Source organism: Anomaloglossus baeobatrachus, chromosome 1 (assembly GCF_048569485.1).
Source record: "Anomaloglossus baeobatrachus isolate aAnoBae1 chromosome 1, aAnoBae1.hap1, whole genome shotgun sequence".
Taxonomy (NCBI): Eukaryota; Metazoa; Chordata; class Amphibia; order Anura; family Aromobatidae; genus Anomaloglossus; species Anomaloglossus baeobatrachus.
The window spans coordinates 636,193,374-636,216,802 of NC_134353.1; the positions used below are offsets into that span (position 1 = coordinate 636,193,374).

The 23,429-nt window shown below is 46.7% G+C and overlaps 1 protein-coding gene across 1 annotated transcript in view; it reads right to left on the minus strand.

Annotated features, from left to right (window-relative positions):
* LOC142317052 (uncharacterized) overlaps nucleotides 1–22,021 on the minus strand; it is a 108,168-nt gene extending 86,147 nt beyond the window's left edge. The window contains exons 1-3 of the mRNA XM_075353022.1: nucleotides 21,928–22,021; nucleotides 19,452–19,718; nucleotides 5,853–6,170 (exon numbers count right to left, since the gene is read on the minus strand). Of these exons, the coding sequence (XP_075209137.1) occupies nucleotides 5,853–6,170; nucleotides 19,452–19,718; nucleotides 21,928–22,021 (679 nt within the window). The remainder of the gene's footprint in view (nucleotides 1–5,852; nucleotides 6,171–19,451; nucleotides 19,719–21,927) is intronic.
* Between the last annotated feature and the right edge of the window lie 1,408 nt (nucleotides 22,022–23,429).

Here is a 23,429-nt window from a genome sequence, read left to right on the forward strand (position 1 = left end):
TTCTTTTGGAAAAATGGGTCAGAAGAGAGATTTGATGGGCTCTGAAAAGTCAAAATATTGTGAGATGTCTTGCAGAGGGATGCAGCAATCTTGAAATTGCCAAACTTTTGAAGAGTGATCCCCGAACAATCAAGTGTTTCATGGCAAATAGCCAACAGGGTCGCAAGAAGCGTGTTGGGCAAAAAAGGCGCAAAATAACTGCCCATGAATTGAGGAAAATTAAGTGTGAAGCTGCCAAGATGACATTTGCCAGCAGTTTGGCAATATTTCAGAGCTGTAACCTTACTGGAGTATCAAAAAGCACAAGGTGTGCCATACTCAGGGACATGGCCAAGGTAAGGAAGGCTGAAAAATGACCACCTTTGAACAAGAAACATAAGATAAAATGTCAAGACTGGGTCAAGAAATGAGTGATGAAATGAGAGTGACTCTTGATGGGCCAGATTGATGGGCCAGAGGCTGATCAGTAAAGGGCAGAGAGCTCCACTCCAACTCAGACGCCTGCAAGGTGGAGGTGGGGTACTGGTATGAGCTGGTATCATCAAAGATGAACTTGTGGGACCTTTTTGGGTTGAGGATGGAGTGAAGATCAACTCCCAGACCTACTGCCAGTTTCTGGAAGACAACTTCTTCAAGCAGTGGTACAGGAAGAAGTTGGTATCATTAAAAAAAACCATGAATTTCATGCAGGACAATGCGCCATCACATGCATCCAACTACTCTACAGCGTGGCTGGCCAGTAAAAGGTCTAAAAGATAAAAAAATAATGACATGGCCCCCTTATTCACCTGATCTGAACCCCATAGAGAACCCGTGGTCCCTCATAAAATGTGAGATCTACAGGGAGGGAAAACAGTACACCTCTCGGAACAGTGTCTGGGAGGCTGTGGTGGCTGCTGCACGAAATTTTGATCGTAAACAGATCAAGCAACTGACAGAATCTATGGATGGTAGGCTGTTGCGTGTCATCATAAAGAAAGGTGGCTATATTGGTCACTAATTTTTTTTGAGTTTTGTTTTTGCATGTCAGAAATGTTTATTTCTAAATTTTGTGCAAGTATATTGGTTTACCTTGTGAAAATAAACAAGTGAGATGGGAATATATTTGGTTTTTATTAAGTTGCCTAATAATTCTGTACAGTAATAGTTACCTGCACAAACATATATCCTCCTAAGATAGCCAAATCTTAAAAAAACCCTCCAACTGCCAAAAATATTAAGCTTTGATATTTTTTATTTTGGGTTGATTGAGAACATAGTTGTTGATCAATAATAAAAAAAATCTGCTAAAATACAACTTGCCTAATAATTCTGCACACAGTGTATTTATGTGGTACTTTTAATTTACTTTGCAACCCTGGCAATGACAATACTGAGATGATTACTGAAGATGACTTTTACAGAACTGGAAGCATCAGCCTAATAATAGGTCCAGTAAATAGCGTAAAAACTACAAGATTTCAGGATAACTACATAAAAAAATTTGTTTTAAAGTTTAACTATCATGGTGCACTGCAATGTATCAGGTGCACTAGCAAAATGTCTGTCTGCCTCCTTAGAGGGGTGGACCGAAGTCAAACTAAATTTAATTCTAAATTCCTATCTATTTAGTGCATTAATCTAAGCTATTTTCTAAAATACTTGTGTAAAAATTTCCTATCATTCCCTAAGTACACTACACATCTAATTGGTTTCTATTGTTTTTCTATTTCCTGTGTTAGCACACTTTGTTTGAGAATCCCAGTGCATGCCGGGGAGTAATCAATCAAAGCATCATCAGAACAGGGGGCAGAGACTGCAAAAACGTTCACAGCCCCTGCCCCCTCCCTGAACGAAGAATCATCAGTGAGACTCATTTCATGAACTGTGCTCATCCCTGCTGTTTCCATCCCTCCCTGCTTGCCGTGCACTGTGCAATTTGCACAGTGGCCACGTCCGCTCTGTTGTTGGCTCATATCAGTAATAATTTGCTTGCAGCAGGTTTCAATACCCGGCATGCAGGACATGCATGACATAACTGGTCTCCTGCATGGCAGGTATTATCACTGGTCTGGTGTCGGCAGATTTTTACTGATCTCAGCTGACAACAGAACAGAAGCTATCATTGTGCAGGTCGCACAGTGCACAGCTTGCAAGGAGGGACAGACAGCAGGAATGAGCAGCACAGCCCCTGAAACGAGTGTCACTGATGACGCTTCATTTCAAGGAGGGGCCAAGGGCTGTGACAGTGTTTACATCCTCTGCCACCTATTCTGATGATGCTTTGATTGAGTATCCCAGCATGCACTGGAATACTCAATGAAGCATCCTCAAACAGGAAATAAGAAAAAAAAATAAGATATCATTTAGATCAGACCTGGGCAAGGGGCGGCCCGCGGGCCACATCCGGCCCGCCTGCTCTCTGTGACCGGCCCGCCCGTCTTCAGCCGGTGCAGTGGAGCCGGGCTGCAGCGTGCCACTGCCAAGCAGGGAGAGATCCTGTGCAGGTCCGCAGTCAGTGCAGGCAGCGGAACGCAGGAGTCTTTCCTCTGTTCCCTGCCGGCACTAATTGTCACTGACACACGCGCGCGCTCTGACGTTGTCAGTACTGCGCTGCGTGTGTCATTTCAAAAGTTCCCGCCCGCCCTGCAGGAGAAGGAGCAGCACAGCAGACGGAATAATTCATCTTGCAGGACCTGCGATGATGTCACGCCCATGTGACTGTGTGGGAGGAGACACAGGAGGCCGGGCAGAAAGCAGAGAATACTGAATCCTGAAGGAGATGTGGACACATGATGACTGGTAATGAGAAAGAGGGGACATGAGGGGGAGGGGGCTGCAGGGTGAGTGGCATATGAGGGCTGTAGACTGACAGAAGGATGTGAAGGGGTGCAGAGTGTTTGAGAGGGGTAAATTGGGGTACAGGCAGGGTGAGATATGTGGGCATGGTGTGTGACATATGGGGGTGTAGTGTGTGTGATATGGGGGTGCAGGCTGTATGGGGTGTAGTGTGTGTGATATGGGGGTGCGACATATGGGGGTGTAGTATATTACAGGTGTGCTATATGGAGGTGTATATAGTGGTGTAGTATATGGGGGTATAGTGATGTAGTATATTACAGGTGTGCTATATGGAGGTGTAGTATATTACAGGTGTGCTATATAGGGGTGTAGTGATGTAGTATATTACAGGTGTGCTATATAGGGGTGTAGTGATGTAGTATATTACAGGTGTGCTATATGGAGGTGTAGTATATTACAGGTGTGCTATATGGAGGTGTAGTATATTACAGGTGTGCTATATAGGGGTGTAGTGATGTAGTATATTACAGGTGTGCTATATGGAGGTGTAGTATATTACAGGTGTGCTATATGGAGGTGTAGTATATTACAGGTGTGCTATATAGGGGTGTAGTGATGTAGTATATTACAGGTGTGCTATATGGAGGTGTAGTATATTACAGGTGTGCTATATGGAGGTGTAGTATATTACAGGTGTGCTATATGGAGGTGTAGTATATTACAGGTGTGCTATATGGAGGTGTAGTATATTACAGGTGTGCTATATAGGGGTGTAGTGATGTAGTATATTACAGGTGTGCTATATGGAGGTGTAGTATATTACAGGTGTGCTATATGGAGGTGTAGTATATTACAGGTGTGCTATATGGAGGTGTAGTATATTACAGGTGTGCTATATGGAGGTGTAGTATATTACAGGTGTGCTATATAGGGGTGTAGTGATGTAGTATATTACAGGTGTGCTATATGGAGGTGTAGTATATTACAGGTGTGCTATATGGAGGTGTAGTATATTACAGGTGTGCTATATGGAGGTGTAGTATATTACAGGTGTGCTATATGGAGGTGTAGTATATTACAGGTGTGCTATATGGAGGTGTAGTATATTACAGGTGTGCTATATGGAGGTGTAGTATATTACAGGTGTGCTATATCGTGGTGTAGTGATGTAGTATATTACAGGTGTGCTATATGGAGGTGTATATTACAGGTGTGCTCTATGGAGGTATAGTATATTACAGGTGTGCTATATAGTGGTGTAGTGATGTAGTATATTACAGGTGTGCTATATGGAGGTGTAGTATATTACAGGTGTAGTATATGGGGTGTAGTGATGTTGTATATTACAGGTGTATATAGGGGTGTAGTGATGTAGTATATTACAGGTGTACTATATGGAGTTGTAGTATATTACAGGTGTGCTATATAGTGGTGTAGTGATGTAGTATATTACAGGTGTACTATATTACAGGTGTACTATATGGGGGTGTACTATATTACAGGTGTAGTATATGGGGTGTAGTGATGTAGTATATTACAGGTGTACTATATGGAGGTGTACTATATTACAGGTGTACTATATGGGGGTGTACTATATTACAGGTGTAGTATATGGGGTGTTGTGATGTAGTATATTACAGGTGTAGTATATAGGGGTGTAATGATGTAGTATATCGGAGGTGTATTATATAGTGTTGTAGTATAATACAGGTGTATATGGGGGTGTAGTATATTACAGGTATATGGAGGGAGTGTAGTATAATACAGGTGTAGTATATAGGGGTGTAGTGGTGTAGTTTATTACAGGTGTAGTATATAGGGGTGTAGTGATGTAGTTTATTACAGGTGTAGTATATAGGGGTGTAGTGATGTAGTTTATTACAGGTGTAGTATATAGGGGTGTAGTGATGTAGTTTATTACAGGTGTAGTATATAGGGGTGTAGTGATGTAGTTTATTACAGGTGTAGTATATGGAGGGGGTGTAGCAATGTAGTATATTGGGTAGAACTGAGGTAATTATATTAGTCCGGCCCTCTAAACCAATCCCAATTTCTCATGCGGCCCCATGGGAAAATTAATTGCCCACCCCTGATTTAGATAGTGTAGTTAAGTAACAGTAGAAAATTTTTAATTACGGCGTAAAATAGATAGGGATTTAGAATTAAATTTAGTTTGACTTCGGCCCACCCCTTTAGCCCTCCTCTAACCCTCTATAGATGTTTAGAAGCATAAACTGTCATCTCCTCCCTAAGGCCCCTTTCACACGTCAGTGATTCTGGGACGTTTGTGCTTTTTTTAAACGTACCAGAATCACTGACATACGCAGACCCATTATAATGAATGGGTCTGCTCACACGTCAGTGATTTGTCACTGCACGTGTCTCCGTGCGGCGTACCCGCATGTGCGTGATTGCTGCACGGAGACATGTCCATTTTTTTCTGGCATCACTGATGTTCCACGGACCACGCAGTGGTGTGGTCTGTGAAACACGTGCCAGAAAAAAACGTGCTTTTAAAATAAAAAACATTTTAACTCACCCGGCGTCCAGCGATGTCCTCTGCAGCCCGTTCTCTCTGCTCCTTCTGTGCCGGCTGATTACTGTCGCGCATATTCATTATGCGCGACACAGCCGACCCGGAAGCAGCTGCTGCAGGGGTCACCGCCGGCCGGATGCTGCATCGTGGGAGCGATCAGCACCATGGAGAGCAGGAGCGGGCGCAGGTGAGTGAATCTCTAAGTGCAATCACGGGCCACGGAGAACGGAGCCCGGATTGCACTTAGACAACCCATGTGTGACGTGATTTTCGGCACCTGCAGGGAGATGTGCGTGTTTTACACGCCAGTGAAAAACGTCTGTGTTTTTCACTGACGTGTGAAACGGGCCTAAGGGAGCTGAAAATCTGTATTCATTAAAGTCAGATTTTACTCATGAACTGAGTTATTCATCAGTCTAGGAAGAGAACTAGGCATTTTCTCTAAAATATATTATAAAATGTGTTACTGACATAGAAAAAAACTAACAGTTACTCCAACTAGATTTAATACATGTACATATCGTTGTCTTCTTACCTGAACATTTGCTAATATTCTCCATGAAGATTTCTCCCTTCATGTCCACCTTACACGTGTACTTGTCTCCATTATTCCAACTTTTTCTGCTGACATTGAGTTTAATTATTCCAGAAAATAGCCCATCTTCACCTTTTAGGACTTTAAATGTAGATAGCGGGGAAGCGTGCTCCTTACCATTTTTAAGCCAAACTACTTGGATTTGTTTGGGGGTGAAGTCAGAGACATAACAAACCAGAGGCCTGTTTGCCTCAATGCTCTCATCAAAAGGCAGCAGAAAGATCTCAATATGGGGAATTTTGACGACGCTGCTACAAACTGGAATTGAATAAGATCATTTGATTTGCGTTAACATTTACACATTAGTAACATTTTTCCAATACATAAAACAAATAATCGACGTTATACTTTTTATCTTCTAAATTGATAGTACATGTGAATATAAGAAACTTTGTAATATATCTTATCAGAAAAACTGCTCCTTTCTCCACCAGGAATGGTAATTCCTTTTCAAAATTCTCAATTCTTTAGTATAATTTGTGAATGCAGATTTTCTCATTACTGAGACTGGAGATGGCATTTGATTTTTATAAGATTCTATGTAAAAGTAAGGCAGAAACTTAGCCTCTATTTCCTCTCCTTTAATTCCAAACCATCTACATAAAATCTTATCAGTTGCAACGTCCATCTCTTATCTCAGTAATGTAAAAGTCTGTCTTCACTGAATACAGATTTAGGGTACGGTTCCACTTGCGTTTTGCATGGGCGAGTGCAATCTGATATAACATTGGCTTGCTCTCACTCTAGTGCAAAACTATGGGCAATGTCCATCTGCGATTGATTTGTCATGCCATAACGGCATAGCGTTTTGCAGCAAGTCTTGGCTCACGCACCCCCATACAAGTCTATGGGAGCGTGTGAGACATCGCAACTGCACTCACATGTCATCCGTGTGCAGTGCGATATACGAAGAGACAGGCAGCGGAGGAGATGTGGAGAAAGTGCTCCCTCCCTCTTCTCCTCAGCTGTGATGTGATCGCAAGATCGCATCACAGTCGCATGACCCTCGGCTGACGCTCACAGCAGAGGGTCATTAGCATATCACTTCCGATGCTTTCGCAATGGAAGCTATATGCAAGTGGAACCGTACCCTCAACCTCAGAATTGAGAATGAGTAATCCAGTAGGAGAAAGAAGCAGATTTGTCTAATAAGATATATTAGAAAGTTGCTTATTTTCATGTGTACTATTGATTTATGAATTAAAACAAAAATAAAAAATAAGTTTAAGGGCTCTTTCACATATCTGTGCATTTCATTGTCACACTGGCAATGCGTGGACTGTCTGCGGCTCTCCTGACCAGAGAATGACAGCTTTATATATTTCTGTCACACCCGGGTCGGAAGAGCCGGGACGAGTGTGTGCATGGCGATTCAACATGTGAAAGAGCCCTTAAAGAGATACTCCAAGGAATGTAATAAAAATGAATAATTAAAATAAAATACATTTAAATATTACACATTTTACTAAATGGCTTTATGTAGCAAAATTGTAGCAGAAAGGTAATCTTTAGTTTATGTACTATCATGCTCATGATTCAACCTACTAAGTGCTAATTCATAGGTAACTAGCAGGAGTTATTCTCTGCTAGTCTCCTTGTTAGTCTCTTTTGATCATCTGCTGTTGGGGAGCCAATCACATCTGCTCCCCTCCTATATATGCTGCCTAGATCCTTCCACCTATGCCAGCTATAGTTTTTCTTAGTTGGTCTGTGGAGGTGTGGTGATCCAGACTCTCTAGTGTGATACCTGTTGCTGTGTGCTGTTCTTGACTTAACCCTTGTTGCGTTTTTGTTACTACGCTCCTACTCTTGTTTTTCTTCTGAGTCTCTCTTTGTCAATTCCTATATCTCTGCAATGTGACAGAGTTTTGGTTTTCCCTTGTCTGTCCTTTTCTGTTTACTATCTCACTCTTGCTCCGTTATTCCCTGGGGGGAGGTGGAGTATTAAAGTAGAATTTCTCAGGTGTATAGAAAGGCACGGGACTACAGCGTCTCCACCATTAGGAGTAATCCGGAGGTGAAGGATAGCCTAGCAACCCTTAGCATAAGGGAAAGCATAGAAGCTCCCTGTCCTTTGCTATCCCAAACTAACATCATGACAGTGACATAATACTGCCCTCACCCGATGTCTTTCTCCAGCAGATGTCTTTATGCAGGCCGTCCTAAGATGTTGGACTGCTGGGAAACTGCTGGGAGCTGATTTCAAATCCTGATAGTCCACTAACTGAAGATTACCTTTTTGCTAAATAAAGGTATTTAGTAAAATTTGTAATATTTAAATGTACTTATTTATTTTAGTTATTTATTCTTATTACATTTCTCGGAGTACCCCTTTACTGTTATGTCAATTATATATTTCATATTGATCCTAAATTAAAACCTGTATTATAGGTCTGATATAGAAGTGTTAATAGTTTCTATATTTCTATATTTTAAATACTTTATTATTCCATTTAGTTTCAATTACATTACATTTTCTTTAGTACATACTAGCCTCAGTCTCATATTCAAGGTCTTATTTTTGTTTAAAATATTTTCTTATCTCATATGCAAGACTCTAAAGGGTGCTTTACACGCTGCGACATCGCTAATGATATATCGTCGGTGTCATGGTGTTTGTGATGCACGTCCGGCGTCGTTAGCGACATCGCAGTGTGTGACAGCTAAGAGCGACGATCAACGATCGCAAAAACGGCAAAAATCGTTGATCGTTGACACGTCGCTCCTTTTCATAATATCGTTGGTGGTGCATGCCGCTGGTTGTTCGTCGTTCCTGCGGCATCACACATCGCTATGTGTGACAACATAGGAACGATGAATATCTCCTTACCTGCGTCCACCGGCAATGAGGAAGGAAGGAGGTGAGCGGCTGCTGTGTGACGTTGCTGCGACGCCGCACGAACCGCCCTCTTAAAAAGGAGGCGGTTCGCCGGCCACAGCGACGTCGCAGGGAAGGTAAGTCCGTGTGACGGGTGTAAGCGATGTTGTGCGCCACGGGCAGCGATTTGCCCGGGACGCACAACCGACGGGGGCGGGTACACTCGCTATCGATATCGATAGCAATATCACAGCGTGTAAAGTGCCCTTAAGTTTCCCGATTTTGGAGACTTAAAGGTCATATATGACGCAGGGGGGCAACTGGTGAATTTCCACTGAAGCATTTATGCAATATTCCATTGGTCTGTAAATTGTATAAATTATGCGTGCACTGGTAAATAAACAGAAGCTGATTTTGCTCACAACAAGTATGCATTTCTTTTCTCCAAGTGCTTGATATCTAAGACACCAAATTAAATTTGGACCTCACTGGTGATCCCGTAAGCTGACCTTTGAGTCAGAACAGAACAGTTACAACAGGTCAGACTTATATTAACATTTTGAGGAATTTAGAGCTTAGATCTCTAGTGGTTCACTATCTGCAAAGCTTGTTCAGCTGATTCAAATTCTAGGTCGTCCCATGAAATCGATGTTTATTAAGACCCCTATAGATGAACTTCAAGAAAACCTTCAGATTTCAGCAGGGTTTGCTTAAAATCTACCGGAAGAGAAGGTTCCAGCCTATCCTATTGTTTCATAGAAAGAAAAGCCAGGAGACCCACTTGCGGTCAGCAGGAACAGGTCGTCAATAGCTTTCCTGCAGCACCCAGGGAGATTTCCGGGAACCTCAGATAGTGCTCTCTGCTGTTTGCCGGCACTTTAAATCAGCAGAGCACACACCCACAGGTCGGGGTTTGTCTGTGGGCAGAGCTAGCATGTAATACGCTCGTGTCCAACAGAGAAAGAGTAGCAGCTGCTGGCCCCCAGCCAGGGGTGGGGTTCAGCCGGTTCTGTCCGGTTTGGGCTAACCGGTTGTTAACATAGCAGCCGGTTCCCCGAACCGGCAAGAAATGGCTCCGGCGATCCAGTTTCCTGTATTCACTTGTGTTAGTGTCTTTAAGACACGAGCACAAATGAATCCCCGTACCTCCGTACGTGCTGCACTTCCAGGTTCAGTGAAGCCTGTCTACTCCCTGACCCGGCATACAGCTTCGCGCTGACGCTGCAGAGTGGTCACGGCAGCGTGAGGAGGTAGCTCCTCCTACTGCCGTCTGTCAGCGTCAGAGTGCTTAGAGACTACCGTGGAGAACAGAAGACAGAGGAGAGGCCACCGGGGCTTGGAGCAGGTAAGCGCTCAGTGAGCCGAAGATGCAGGGAGGGGGGCCGCATAAAGATGGGAGCTATATGGGGAGTAGAGGCCGCATAAGATGGGAGCTATATGAGGAGAGGAGCCACAAAAGATGGGAGCTATATGGGGAGAGGAGGCCGCATAAGATGGGAGCTATATGGGGAGAGGAGGCCACATAAGATGGGAGCTATATGGGGAGAGTAGGCCACATAAGATGGGAGCTATATGGGGAGAGGAGGCCACATAAGATGGGAGCTATATGGAGAGAGGAGGTCACATAAGATGGGAGCTATATGGGGAGAGGAGGCCACATAAGATGGGAGCTATATGGGAAAAGGAACCACATAAGGTGCGAACTATAAGGGAAAAGGAGCACATCGGATAAGATGTGCTGGAAAATAGGATATAATGGGATGGGATCTGCAGGGGAAAGAGGCCATAACTGGGCGGGGGTTACAGATAACCTGTTGTTAAAAATTTGAATCCCACCCCTACCCCCAGCATTTTACAGTGCTACTGCTTGCCTGCATATTCCCCCAGAGACAGAATGTGTGCACCCCACAGGCCCCCAGAGACAATATGTGTGTGCTCCATACAGGGCTGCCATCAGGGCATTACTACTGTGACTGGTGTACTGGGCCCGGTGAAGAGAGGGGGGCCAGGCCGGGCCCAGGTTAATCACTTAGCTTTATGTAGCCCCTGGCCAGCTGGGCTCACCATCTTCACCGAGCCCCAGTCACAGCTACAGCGGAGGGGACCGGCGGTGTCGCTTCAGCCACTACTGCAGTCTGCACATCACATGACTAAGGTGCGTGCGAAGTCCTTCTAGGGCATCGCATGCAAATTAGCCATGTGGTGGGTGAGGCACTGTGAGTGGAGAAGAGCAGAAAGGCGGCGCGTCATCCCACAGCCCAATGTGATGAGGTCATCACTCTGCACCTCATCACAGTGCTGCGGGCAACGCGGAGCTAGCGAGGATGCGGCATCCGGCAGGGAGAGGTAGGCACTCTATGAGCTGAAGATCGCCAGGAGTACTGACTCCAGCCGCGGGTGGTGGGGGGCCGCTAACTTCAGCCGTGGGTGGTGGGGGGGGGCGCTGACTCCAGCTGCGGGTGGTAGGGGGGCTACTGACTCCAGCCGCGGGTGGTGAGGGGGCTGATGACTCCAGCCGCTGGTGGTGGTGGGGGGGGCCGCTGACTCCAGCCGCGGGTGGTGGTGGTGGTGGGCCGCTGACTCCAGCTGCTGGTGATGGGGCCGCTGACTCCAGTCACTGGTGGGGGGGCCGCTGACTCCAGCCACTGGTGGGGGGGGCGCTGACTCCAGCCGCTGGTGGGGGGGCCACTGACTCCAGCCGCGGGTGGTGGGGGGGCCGCTGACTCCAGTCGCGGGTGGTGGTGGGCCACTGACTCCAGCCTCGGGAGGTGGAGGGGCTGCTGACTCCAGCCGTGGGTGGTGGGGGGGGCGCTGACTCCAGCCGTGGGTGATGGTGGGCCGCTGACTTCAGCTGATGATGGGGGGGCCGCTGACTCCAGCCGCGGGTGGTGGGGGCACTGACTCCAGCAGTGGGTGGCGGGGGGCCCGCAGACTTCAGCCGCGGGTGGTGGGGGGTCCGCTGGCTCTAGCCCCGAGTCATGGGGGCGGCTGCTGACTGCAGCCTCTGCCTTGCTTTAGCTGGATGTGTGGAGGGCACACATGCAGTTGAAATGCATCGCTGCTCATAGAGGACATTGCAGGACTTGGGAGCTGGGGAGGGTAACTAAAATGTTTCTTTTTTTTAAATAGACAAATATATGAGGAGAGGCCCAAGAAGGGCACATATATACAAGAAGGAGGAGATATTTACCAGGAAGGGGACAAAAACCAGGATGGAGACATATATAGCAGAATGTTCCCAGGAGTGGGATATTTATACACCAGGAGGGGCCCACGAAGGGGAAATATATACTAGAAGGAGGACACATATACCAAGAAAAGGACAAAAACCAGGATGGGGACATATATAACCAGAATGTGCCCAGGAGCCCAGGAGGGGGATATATATATCCCCCTCCTGGGCTCCTGGGCACATTCTGGTTATATATGTCCCCATCCTGGTTTTTGTCCTTTTCTTGGTATATGTGTCCTCCTTCTAGTATATATTTCCCCTTCGTGGGCCCCTCCTGGTGTATATATATCTACATATATATATATATATATATGTATATATATATATATATTTATATATATATATATACACATATATATATATATCAGTTGGGGCCCAGGATGGGGATATATATGCTGGAAAGGGGACAAAAACCCAGGATGGGGAGACATATGTACCAGAATGTGCTCAGGAGGGGAATATATATACATCAGGAAGAGCGTAGGATGGGGATATATATGCTGGGAAAGGGACAAGTAAACCAGGATAGGAACATATATAGCAGGAGGAGGACATATATACCAGGAAGGGGACAGAAACCAAGATGGGGGCATATATACCAGAATGTGCCCAGGAGTGGGATATACATGCCAGGAGGTTCCCTGGATGGGGACATATGTACCTGGAGGAGGACATTTATGCTAGAAAGGGGACAATAAACCAGGATGGGACATGCATACCAGGAAGGGCCCAGGATGCAGACATATATACCAGGATTTGGACATAGGTATATACCAGGAGGATATTATACAGAGAGGCAATGTGTGTGGGGGGATAGTATACAGAGGTGTAGTGTGTGTGGGGTGATATACAGAGGAGCATTGTTTGTGTGAGGATATATATAAAGAGGGGCAGTTTGTGTGGGGGATAGTGTACAAAGGGGCAGAGTTATTGAGGGATATTACACAGAGGGTCAAGGTGTGTGTGGATATTATACAGAGTTGCTGTGTGTGGGGGATATACAGAGGGGCAGTGTGTGTGTAGGGGGATGTTATACAGAGGAGCAGTGTGTGTGGGATATTATACAGATGGGCAGTGTGTGTTGGGATTTACAGAGGAGCAGTATATGTGTGGGGATATTATACAGAGGAGTAGTGTGTTTGGGGAGGATATTATACAGAGGAGTAGTGTGTGTGTGGGGAGGATGTTGTACAAAGGAGCAGTGTGGGGGGCATATTATACAGAAGAGCAGTGTGTGTGAAGCATATTATACAGAGGAGCAGTATGTGTGTGGGGGATTATTATACAGAGGAGCAGTGTGTGGAGGGGGATATATTGAGGAGCAGTGTGTGTGGGGAGATATTATACAGAGGAGCAGTGTGTGTGGGAGGATATTATTCAGAGGAGCAGTGTGTGTGTGTGTGTGTGTGTGTGTGAGGCATATTATACAGAGGAGCAGTATGTGTGTGGGGGATTATTATACAGAGGAGCAGTGTGTGTGGGGAGATATTATACAGAGGACCAGTGTGTGTGGGAGGATATTATACAGAGGAGCAGTGTGTGTGGGGGATATAGAGAGGAGCAGTGTATGTGGGGGATATTATACTGATAAACAGTGTGTGTGGGGGATACTGAACAGAGAAGCAGTGTGTGGAGGGATATTATACAGAGGAGCAGTGTGTGTGTGGGGATATTATACAGAAGACCAGTGTGTGGGGGCATATTATGCAGAGGGGCACTGTGTGTGGGGTATATTATACAGAGAAGCAGTGTGTGTGCTGGGGGATAGTATACCGAGGTGCAGTGTGTGTGTCTGTGTGCGTGTGTGTGTGTGTGTGTGTGGGATATTATACAGAGGAGCAGTGTGAGGGGATATTTTACAGAGGAGCAGTGTATGTGGGGGGGGTATTACAATGAGGAGTAGTGTGTGTGGGGCATATTATACAGAGGAGCAGTGTGTATGAATATTACACACAGGGCATTGTGTGGGTATATTCTACTGAGGGGCAGTGTGTGTGTGGGGGATATTATACATAGGGCAGTGTGTGTGGGAGACATATTATACAGAGGAGCAGTGTGTGTGGGGGGATATTATACATGGGGCAGTGTGTGTGTGTGTGTGGGTCCCATTATGCGTATTCCCCATGGGCCCTCAGGACTAGTATTTGTATGCCCTATGGGCCCTCAGGGCCAGTATGTGTATGCCCCACAGGCCCTCAGGGCCAGTATGTGTACGCCTTCCCCAGCATCCCCCAGTAATGTATATATTTCACAAGCCCCCAGCGTCCACCAGTAATGTGTATGCCCCTGGGTCCCCAGCATCTCCCAGTAATGTGTATATCCTACAGGCCCCTAAAGTCCCCAATAATGTGCATGTCCCACGGGCCCACAGCATCCACAGTAATGTGTATATCCCACTGGTCCCAAGTGTCCCTCAGTAATATTTATATGCCACAGGCCCCCAGCATCCCCATTAATGTGTATATCTCACAGGCCCCCAGTGTCCCCCAGTAATGTGTATGCCCCCAGCGTCCTCCAGTAATGTGTATATCCCACAGGCCCCACTATCCACCAATAATATGCATGCCCCCCAGGACCCCAGTGTCCTCAGTAATGTGTTCACCCCCCAGACCACCAGCGTCCACCAGTAATGTGTATATCCAACAGGCTCTCAGCATCCCCCAGTTATGTGTATGCCAACAGGTTCCCAGCATCCCCCAGTAATGTGTATATTCCACAGACACTCAGCGTCCCCCAGTAACGTGTATATCCCACAGACTACCAGCATCCCTTAATAATGTGTATGTCCCCAGGTCCCTAGTGTCCTCCAGTAGTGTTTATATCTCACAGGTTCCCAGCGTCCCCAGTAATTTATATGACCCTCAGGTCCCCAGCGTCCCCCAGTAAAGTGTATATCCCACAGGCTGCAAGCATCCCCCAGTAATGTGTATGTCCCCCAGCTTGCCTCAGTAATGTGCATATCCCACAGGCCCCAGCGCCTCTCTGTAATGTGGATACATTCACACAGGCCCCCAGCGTCCCCCAGTAATCTGTATACCCCCAGTAATGTGTATACCCCCCAGTGTCGCCCAGTAATGTGTATATTCCACAGGCCCCCAGCGTCCCCCAGTAACATGTATGTGTGGCACCCCTGGGCTTCAGGCGCCACAGGCTATTATACCCCTTTTATGGGTTAATATCTATCCCGGGTCAGGAGGGGGTTAACCTGCCGGTGTCTTCACAAAACACACACTTACAACAGCAAGGTACCTTCAAACACAGGGGGTTCGACTAGGGCAGACAGGATAGTTAGCCATAAATAGGCGCAACCAAACACACTTAGAGCAGAACCTTCCCGTCACAGCTTGGGATAACATCTAGCACTGACAACAGGAGTTAGTGTTTCTCTCTCTGGCTCCGTGGCTTGGAGCAGGAGGCTCGGCCCGGGTTCCAGATAGCAACCGAAGGACACTTTACTAAAAGACTTTGACGAGCACCGGCAGTGACCACCGACTATCCGGGATAGGCTGGAGCCCATCGTGGCGGAGACCGGTGCTCTGGGGCAGCGCCTGAACTACTTGTGAGTAAAAGACCTGGAACCGCAGCCCCTGCCTCTTCCTCTCCTTTACCGCTGCAGTCGTCAAGCGCTTTGGTGCCAACGGGGACCATCTCTGACCCCCGCCATCCTCCCGAGACCCGCTCCGCCTGTGGGGATTGATACCATCCCGGCTGCACCCAACATCTGCCCTGGTGAAAGATCCTGCAGCGGCGGCCCATCCCTGACCGCATACCACAGGTGGCATCACACCTTAAACAGACTTTCCTAACCTCCAACTACCACCTCCAACCTCCCTGCCACCCCATGACAACGCAGAGGATCTGCACCCCCGGCCTGGCAATGAGTAATTTAAAACACCTGCCCCGTGGGGCGTTACATTTGGCGTCACGTCACGAACAGGATATTTGTGCCCGCAACCATCGGGTACTGTGCGCCTATTGATAAACTTTCTGTTTATGGACTGTGTGTGGCGTATTAGTCCGTAAAACCGTCGTAAAATTTGGCAGACGCCATTACTGCAAAGCATGGGAACAAAGGGCGTGCCGTTGTGGGCGGAGCCCACAGCAAAAGGTGTGAACAGGGATTTCACTGCAGAGCCAGCCAGAAAGCAAAGACCAAAAAGTAATATGTCCACTGAGGAGGAAGCAGAGGTTGTCCCTGCTGTGGTAGCCGCCGCTCCAGTGATCCCGTTTACCATGCCTTACCTTCCAGGAGTGACCTGGCTGCCACAATATTCTGGAGAAGCCTACACCTTGTCTGACTTCAAGGAGCCGACTGTATGGCGTATTCCGTATCTACCCTCTAACGGAGAGCCAGAAAGCTAACATCCTCATTGCTCAGTTCACTGGAGCAGCCCGGAGGGAGGTCATGTCCTGGCTGGAGACTGACAAGTGGGTAGTGAAGGACATTTTGGCTAAGCTCAAGATAACCTTTGATACCCGTACACCCTCTGAGATAAAAATGCGGTTTTATGGATGCAAGCAAAGGGCCCAGGAGGGCATACAGGATTATGCCTTAAATCTGCAGGAGGCAATGAAAGCAGTCAAGCAGGGGGCACCAGCAGAGGTGGGGGATAAAAATCGCCTACTGACCGACCAGTTTCTGGAGGGGCTGCTGTCTGATACCCACCAGAGCCATGCAACACCCAGACATCAGCTTTGCCGAATTCAAAGACCGGGCCATCCAAGTGCTGCGTGAATCATCTCGGCCCAATTCTGTGTCCACTACTAAGCTAAAGGTGGATGCCAAAGAGCAAGCCGTGGAAAAGTATTCCCCTGGTGATTGGCGACTCCAGATTCAGGAACTGATCAAGTGTGTGTCTGCCTTAACCCATGCAGTGCAGTTCAAGCAGGTGAAACAACTGGTATCCATTGAACTGGCTTCCAGTGCTGATGACCTGGCGACGATGTGGTAAGGACCCATTGTCCCAAGTTCCTGATCAGTATACTGCTGACGAGCAGCCCATCTGTCGCCATTGTGGATAAGCGGGACATTTTGCAAGAGCCTGTCCCATGAGTGTCCAGAACCAGGGAGCCGGGACCGATTCCCTGGTACAGCCATCGCCACCGGAAGCAGCAGAAAAAAAAGAGTAAAAGTAAATGTTTTCTTGCATAAGAAAAAGTTAAAATTAATGTTGATTTTCTATGCTGCATTTTGAAAAGTTGATATGACTTGCTGACCTGTCTAAAAAAGTTGAAATGTTTGAAATGTTTTATTTGCTGTGTCTCCCAAAAAGGGAAGAAATAATGTTTTGGTTTAATGCATAACAAAAATGCAGTAATCTTTGTAAAATGTTGCAGTCCCGGAGTGCTGCCATTTGCCACCAAGGAATGTGGCGCCCCTGGGCTTCAGGCGCCACAGGGTATTAAACCACTTTTATGGGGTAATATCTATCATGGGCCAGGAGGGAGTTAACCTGCCGGTGCCTTCCCAAAACACACACATTCAACAGTAAGGTGCCTTCCCACAGGTAGTTGGACTTGGGCAGACAGGATAGTTAGCCACTACAAAGCATCGGACTTTCCCAGTCGCTAGGACAACCACCGGGGTTGTCTCTCTCTCTTTCTCTCTCTCTCTCTCTTTCTCTTTCTCTCTATTTCTCTCTCTTTCTCTCTCTCTTTCTCTCCCTACACTATGGGGTGATATAGGTTTTCATCAGCAAATAACCTTTACCATGAAAAAAGTGGTACGACGGATCTGTTTTTTTACAGGATCCGTAACATCAGTTTTACCACAATCAGTGAAGAAAGCCATGGAACCCATAGGGTGGAGGGGCGACATGACTAGAGGGAAGGGAAGGAGTGATGGGGTTAATGGAAACAGGAATGGTTTGTTTATAAGGCAGAGTAAAGGGATTGGTGGGTAGGAGGAGTTCCCTGGAGGAAGAGGTGGGACAGTTGAGGGGTGTAAGTAAAGGACTTTGACCTACCCCCTCTCTCTTGACTTCCGGATATGGAACGATCCCCGCCCACCCTCCCTTGTGTTTAATGCCGAGGGGAATTTGGTCTGGGTTGTTTCTTTGTCACAGCAGCGGGGGGTAGGTCTGGTCCAGAGGCGGTTGAAGGCAATGGTAACTGGACAGAGAGACACCATCTTGGTATGGTGGCTCCAGGTTCCGGGATGTTGCAGGCACGGGGTTCTGCAAAGTTGGGGGGTTAATCCGTAGGTGATTAATACCTCATCTCTGGGTCGGTGTGTTGCGGCCAGGGATACTGGGGTGAGAAGTGGTTCCTGGACTGGGCCTACTCAGGGTTGTATATTTACTGTATTGGTTACTGTGTTACCTATTGTTATTTGTTGGGGTCGCCCGTTGGACGGCACCCCCTTGTGTTAGTATGTAAATAATAGGTAATAAAGGCTGCTGTGGCCAATTTTAAACCAAGTCACATGCAGTTCGTGTATTATTTACAGATGGTATTGGTGGGTAACACACATACAGCACGACTGGAGAATCCTTCCTCAATGGTCATGGATCCGTCACATCAGTCACAAAACGGATTGTGACTGATGACAAAAAACTGATGTATGAGGGCCATCACGCAGGGCGGCACAAGCACATGGCCAGCAAGAGATGGATGAAGACAAGCAAGGAGATGAGAGAGTTTGCTGCTGGCTTCCCCATATTAATAATATCTCCAATGTGTCTGTGTGCATGTATGATGTGTATAGCTATGTATGTCAGTGTGTATGACTTTGTATAAATTTATGTCTGTTTATATGTATTTTTGTGAAATTGTCTTTAAATATGTACACATGCCTGTATGTGGGTCTGCGTATGTACGTGTCTGCGTTTGGATATATTTCCTATATAGGTGAAAACTTGATCAACATAACAGCATCAAATTATGTTTTCCAAATCTTTATACATTTTTGGAAATGAGGGAATTTTATATATATATATATAGGTACTTTTCAGATAGAATAAATATATAATGTAATCAATACAGGTAGATTGAAAGAATAGACAGATGATAGATAGCTCAGTGTGGTGTTTGAAGCTAGAATGTTGCATTTACGCTATGGGTGAATGAAGACAAGTCCATGCTTTCACATAAATAAAGCGGGATGTTTTTCCTCGATTATACAATTTTTGACAATTGGGTTTCTGCCTTGGGTCTTGCTCCTACATTTTTTTTACCAATGCTGCTTTGATTTCATTTGCAGATAGATCAATGATACAGATATAGGCACGGTGGCTCAGTGGTTAGCACTGCAGCTTTGCAGCGCTGGGGTCCTGGGTTCAAATCCCACCAAGGACAACATCTGCAAGGAGTCTGTATGTTCTCCCTGTGTTTGCGTGGGTTTCCTCCCACACTCCAAAGACATACAGATAGGGACTCTAGATTGTGAGCCCCAATGGGGACAGTGTTGCCAATGTATGTAAAGCGCTGTGGAATTAATAGCGCTATATAAATGAATAAAATTATTATTATTATATTAAAATAAATGTACCTTTGATTTCCTGACTTTTGTCTTTAACAGAGCAGGTTAATGGCTTTTGCTCCAAGTATGAGTTGGTGACAGTGAGGAAACTGCCCATCATATTGAGTTGATTGACTTTCATTATCTTTGCATTAGTATTGAGAACTTCTGTCCATTTTATCGCTTCAGGAAGCGGTATAGCATCTTTAAGAAGGCAACCAACCGTTATTTTCTCTTTCTCCTCCAGTACGCCACAGCATGGAATCAATGGAAATAGTACACCATCACTTATGTCACCTACAGAATAAAATAAAATATCAGTTAGCAAGGTCCCAGATACAGTGTGTCTATAAGCAGCTTTTGAGTTAGATGGGTTGTCTGGAACTTTTATATTGATAGCCTATCTTTAGGATAGGTAATCAATATTACATGAGTGGAGGTGTGACACCAGAAATTAGCTCCAATCAGCTGTTCCCGATAACAACGGTGGTCCAATGTGCTCAGCTGCGGAGTGGAAGAGCATAGATCCATGAACTGTATAGTGACCACAGCAAAGTACTACTAGTCCAGCTCTATTTATTCAAATAGGGGCAGATAAACAGTACCCGATTAAGGCCACTAACCACTGACCTCCTTTGCCCACTAGAGTCGTCTTTTCAACACCCGGGACCTTAACCCGGTCACGGACCCCAAGTATGAATGCAGCTGGTCAGGTTGTTTGGGTGGCGGATTGATGGGATCCAGGATGTTGGGACTGGACTGTCGCAGGAAGAGGCTGCAACAGAGCAGGTTGAGTCTCCGCTACTAGCATAACCGGTAGCGTTCCATGGTTAAAGATGTACTCTAAGAGTTTAAAGTAACATTTAAGTAATGTGCCTCCCTAATGTGGGACGTGAATCTATAAATAAAATGTTATTCTTTTTCTTCCCAGATGCAAAAATAAACCTCTGGATGTCCTGTAGCTCTGGGACAAGCTATGTTTAACCAAGGGGGAATGTGATGCCCCTGAACTATCAGGTCGTCACAGGATACTGCACAAACTGTCCTCCCGTGCAGTATTCCATGTTCCTCATGGCTCTGGGTCCCTATCATACAGTGTTGCCTCCAACAGCAAATCAAATCCTAGGTACACATTGCACCACACCCACCAGGCACACCAGTGGACAGCTTGCGTGGAATAGAGTCCTGGGGGGTCAGGGAGGGGAGGTGAGTAGTGTAGTGAGTAGAGTTGGAGTGAGAGTGAGAGAGAAGAGGTTGGTAGTGGTGGCTCCCAAAAAAAGCTGTCTAGGTTGCAGACAGTGGTCTGGTCCTAGAGGAGTCGGACCCCCGGTCACAGGGGATTGAGGCAAGGTGACTGGACCTGTCAAGGAGTACGGTCAGCAGCCTAGCACTATCACCGGTCCGGGACCGAAGGCATGGCGAGGTACACGGATCCTAGGTTGGGGAGAAGCTTCATGCAACTCGGCAATTAACCTGAGGAGAACGGCGCCTTTATGATCTGTTCCCACCCGCTCCAGAATCGGGGCACTAGCACAACGAGGGGGATAGGACTTTCCAAACATACAGTCCAGAAAATCCCAAGCATGAGCCCTGAGAGCAGGCTTGCACACTTAGCCACAGTGGGGAGCAGGGTCTGGCAAGTTTCAGACTACTGGGCCGCCACATTGAAGTTAAACTTAGTGCCAGGAGGCAGGTCACGGATCACCAGGCGACACTGTAGGGGACGGGACCCGGACGAGCTCCCCTCCAGCGGCAGCGATACCCCGAGAATTGGTTTACCCGGTTGTCAGCGTCTGCTTATTGACTGAGTGAGTACCTGAGTGACTCCTTTATCCCACGGCACCACACCGAGTCCCGTGGCCTTCCCCTACCTGTGGAGGCCAATAATACCTTGTTGCCCCACTCCATCACCCCGGGTACTTCGACGGCAGCGGCGGTATCCCTTCCTTACCGTATACCACGGGTGGCGTCACGAACTATACCTCCCCTGTACATACCCTCTTTACATTTTAGAAGTGGCCTCAAGCCCCTGGGTCCGGAGACCCTCAAGCCGCCAGCCGTTGCAAGAACCCGAGCGGTTCAATTCGCTGCAGGGGCAGCACACCTCCTTAGATAAATCTGTGTGGCATCCATTTTCTTTGGAAACATTTTTTTGACTGAAGAGAGTTGTGTCTGTGCCCAAACCAATAAAAAAAAATCCTTGGAAGGTCAAATGTTTTATTTTAATTTGTCACTCAACGAGTATGACACACCCTGATGTGATCTCGATGGCACCTGGGATCAGAAGATCATAGTGTATTGTTGATCGTAGATCTGCATTGGGGCCAACTCATCATTTACCCTGAGTTGGAGAGTATTTCATTCTATCCTGTACTTACCAGGTTAAGGTACATTTCTATCCGACAGAGATCTAACAGGTAGTTGTAATCTCAGCTGCAACCACTCCCTTCTGCTATAAATATGCACTCTTCACTACACCCTATGTCGGCTATAGCTCAAACCTTACCTGTCCATGTTGAAGGAGCTTGTCTCTGCAGAGCTGTGGTGTTGCTACAGTTGCAGCTGCAAAGCTCCTTCTGAAGAAAGCTTGGAGAACTCATTGTTGTGTCCTTCCGCCCCTGTTTGTCTTACCTCCCACGTGCTTGTGTTATCTTATTTGTAGTGGCAAGACCAGTGTCTCTCGCTGGCCATCACTAGTTAGGGTAAGGGTAAGGTCAGGGCCAGAGAGGGCCTACACACGTAATCGGAAGCGGGGGGAAGGACCTGTATAGGGACATTAGGGAACATAGGGATCAGCCTCAGGTGAGTGTTAGGAGGTGACCCCACTCCCCTCTCCCTAGACCCAGGGCACTCCGTTGTATAATTTTATCAGTTTTTCTTGTGTGTTGCAGTTCTCACCGGGATCTCCATCTACACCTGGCGGGACCTCAGTAGTCACTGCGAGATACACGAATGCAAAATGGGTCCACATAGACTTGAATAGTCGGTTCTGATCCACAAATAAGGATCAGAATATGACCTGCTCTAAAGGCCGCTTTACACGCAGCGACATCGCTAACGATGTCGCTAGTGATCGCACCCGCCCCCGTCGTGTGTGCAAATCGCTGCCCGTGGCGAACAATATTGCTAGTACCCTTCACACGCACATACCTTCCTAACGATGGCGCTGTGGCCGGCGAACAAACATTTTTTTTAAGGGGGACGTTCGTGCGGCGTCACAGCGATGTCAATCAGCGGGTCACCAATAGAAGCGGAGGGCTGGAGAACAGACGCATTAAACTCACTCCCACCCATTGCCGGAGGACGCAGGAACACTGTTGTTCATCGTTCCTGGGGTGTCACACATAGCGATGTGTGCTGTCTCAGAAACGACGAACAACCTGCGTCCAAAGCGAACAACGGTATTTTGGAAAGGAACGACGTGTCAACAATCAACGATTTTTGCCGTTTTATGGATCGTTAGCGGTTGCTCGTAGATGTCACACGCAACGACGTCGCTAACAATCCCTGATTTGCGTCATGAATGCCGTGACCCCAGCGATATCTCATTAGCGATGTCATTGCGTGTAATGGGGCCTTAACACTAGAACTACTGGACTCGTGACACCTATATAGAAATACATGGTGCAAAGTAGTCAAAATGACTACCTCAGTAGTTCTAGTGTTAAGTCTCATGGATCTCACATGTGGATCCATGCCTTTACCAGATGTGTGAAAAGATCAACAACACTGCTATTTGAGAAAAAAATGGATAGCACATAGACATGTCACACATTTTTTTTTGTAGCATTTTTCCTTCCAACACCCTGTGTTTTTTATATTGAAAAAAATGTTGCAAAAAATACTATGTACACATACCCGTACCTGTCATATCTGTCAGTTCTCCTGTGTAGTGCAGTACAGAGGATCAGTCACCTCTCCAGGGTGGTGCAGTACAGATGCTATCAGCTCTCCTGTTGGGTGCAGTAGAGGGTCTATCAGCTCTCCTGTGTGGTGCAGTACAGAGGC